This window comes from Cebus imitator, unplaced genomic scaffold (assembly GCF_001604975.1).
Source record: "Cebus imitator isolate Cc_AM_T3 unplaced genomic scaffold, Cebus_imitator-1.0 Scaffold52, whole genome shotgun sequence".
NCBI classification, from domain to species: Eukaryota; Metazoa; Chordata; class Mammalia; order Primates; family Cebidae; genus Cebus; species Cebus imitator.
This window is the reverse complement of record NW_016107367.1, coordinates 1,083,371-1,086,190: the sequence shown is the minus strand read 5'-3', so window position 1 is coordinate 1,086,190 and position 2,820 is coordinate 1,083,371. Positions and strand designations below refer to the sequence as shown.

The 2,820-nt window shown below is 45.4% G+C and overlaps 1 protein-coding gene across 1 annotated transcript in view; it reads left to right on the top strand.

The window, feature by feature from the left end:
• LOC108304034 (zinc finger protein 839-like) overlaps positions 1-2,820 on the top strand; it is an 18,547-nt gene that overhangs the window by 12,947 nt on the left and 2,780 nt on the right. The window contains exon 3 of the mRNA XM_017528073.2: positions 2,303-2,518. Coding sequence (XP_017383562.1) covers positions 2,303-2,518 — 216 coding nt within the window. The remainder of the gene's footprint in view (positions 1-2,302; positions 2,519-2,820) is intronic.

Below are 2,820 nucleotides of genomic sequence, written 5' to 3'. Positions count from 1 at the left end.
GTGCAGTGGTGTGGTGCGATTTTAGCTCATAAACCTCCTGGGTTCAAGTGATTCTTCTGCCTCAGCCTTCTGAGTAGCTGGAATTACAGGCGTGCAGCACCACACCCGGCTCATTTTTGTAATTTTAGTAGAGATGGGATTTCACCATGTTGACCAGGCTGGTCTCAAACTCCTGACCTCAGGTGATCCACCCGCCTTGGCCTCCCAAAGTGCTGGGATTACAGGCATGAGCCAGTGTGCTCAGCCTTTATTTTAGTTTTCTAAGTTATAATTCCTATTTTCAGAGGAGGGAACTGTCAGGGAATGAGGACGGTGTCAGATCTAGGATTCTCTTCAAAACCCATGCAGATCCATGGAGACACAAAGTAGGCTGGTGGCTGCGGGGCCTGTGCGGGAGGGAGGAGGAGTGACCGCGAATGGGTGCAGTTTCGTTTTGTTTTTACCATCACAAATAAGACTTTTTATTTGCCACTATTATAATCTGAACTTTAGACAGATTCTTGGACTGGTGGTACGTATCCATCAGCTCCTCCAAGTTTAGCAATGTCTTGTCCCCAGTGGCTTTTCCACAACCACTGCCTTCACCATGGAGCTCCATGAGTTTTCCCAATTCAAACTTGGGCTTCTGCAGCATTTTACTTTTCTAACGAAGACATCATGGAGAGGGTAAATGGATTGGCAAGGCTTTTCTATGTCTTTTCCAGTGCTGCCTGGAATCAGTTTACTGACCACTTCTTTCAACTCATGTCTGCATCTCTCGGGTCGTGATTTCCATCATCTTCTTCCGGATTTGGTGGACCTGTTGGTGCTGAGCGTAAGAGGTCTTCCGTATCTGATTGTTGCATTTTTTAGTAAGAGCAACACAGAACAGACGAAGCAAGTAACCATCGTTAGTCTTGACATCAGCATGAGCTTCAGTCATTGTCTGCCATCTTTTGGCCATGGAGCACATTTTGTCATGGGTGAGATCCATGCCGTGGAAGTTAGTCAGGCAGTTTTTGCCCTGAACGTCTTCAGTAATCAGCTTGAATTTCCTAATGCAACTTCGTCATTCTGCAAATCAGCAAGACTCACTTCAACACTCAACCCTTGAGGTCATCACATGCAATTTCGGTTCCTTGGGTCCTGGTGACTAGCGTCTTTCTAGTATTTCTTATACTGAACATAGTGGGTGCTTTCACATCATACCAATCTTTTTTAGAAAATGGATCAGCCACCTTCTTCTTGGTCCCGTTTTTGCTGCCTTTCGTAAGGTGCTTCCTCTTGCCAACCGCCATGGTACTGCTCAGAGAGCAAAAAGGCATGGGTGCAGTTTCTTTCTGAGGTGATGAAACCATTCTGGAATTAGATAGTGGTGAGGGCTACACACTTTTGTGAATATATTATATCCACTGAATTATATACTTTCAAAGGATGAAATCTACGGTATTTAAAGTATATCCAGTAAAATAATTTAAAAATTTAAAAGGTCTTGGATAAGTAATGAATTAGGAACAAAATTCAGGTCATGTTTTAAGATGACAGTCACATCAGAGAAGTCTTTTGTTTCATGTTGGTCAACATCCCAGGGTTAGTTTGCTACCCCAGACGTACAGGCTAGCTAATATATATTTTTTTTTATTTTTATTTTTATTTTTATTTTTATTTTTATTTTTATTTTTGAGACAGGGTCTCATTCTGTTGCAGTGGTGCAATCATGGCTCACTGCTGCTTCGATCTCTGGGGCTCAAGTGATCAATCCTCTCAAGCACCACCATGCCTGGCTAATTTGTGTGTGGGTGTACGTGTGCGTGTATGTGTGTGACAGGTCTTGTTCTGTTGCCCAGGCTGGAGTACAGTGGTGTAGTCATGGCTCATTGCAGCCTCAACCTCCTGGGCTCAAGCAGTCCTCCCACTTCAGCCTCCCAAGTAGTTGGGATTATAGAGCACACCACCAGGCCTGGCTAATTTTGGTGTGTTTGTAGAAACAGGATTTTACAACGTTGTAGAGGCTGGTCTCAAAGTTCTGGGCTCAAGCAATCCTCTTGCCTTGGCCTCCTAAAGTGCTAGGATTACAGGCATGAGCCACTGTGCCTGGCCAATTTTTTTAAGTTAATTTTTTTTATAGAGTTGGAGTCTCACTATGTTTCCCAGGCTAGTCTCCAATTTGTGGGCTCAAGTGATGCTCCTGCCTTGGCCTCCAAAAGTTCTGGGATTACAGGCATGAGCCATTGCTTGTGGCTACTGAAAGGTTTCTATGGGGTATATAAAGCTTGCTTGTTTTATTTTATTTTGGGTGTGCAACACTGTCTGGAATGGTCAGTCTGCAGATGTTGAAGAGACATCGCCATCTGAACCAGAAAATGGAGCTTTTTTGGGATCAGAGAGATACCAAGGACCTAGAAGTCGCTCATGCTCAGAGACCCCTGCAGAGTCCCACACAGCTGTACTCCATCGGAGAAGAGCCACTCAGCCACATGGTGGCCCTGCTGCGGCAGGGGAGCAGAGGGCGTCGCCAAGCAAAGCCAGGCTCAAGGAGGTACCTCACTCTTACAACCCTGTGCTTGAAACCCATGTCCTTAGCATGGTATGTGGCAATTCACTGTTAGTTTCTGAATTTACAAGTCAAATACCCAGAGATTGAGAACAGCCTGGCCAACATAGTGAAACCCCATCCCTACTAAGAATACAAAAATTAGATGGGCGCGTTGGTAGGTGCCTGTAGTCCCAGCTACTCGAGAGGCTGAGGCAGGAGAATCGCTTGAACCCCAGAGGTGGAGGTTGCAGTGAACTGAGATCACGCCACTGCACTCCAGCCTGGTGACAGAATGAGACTCCATC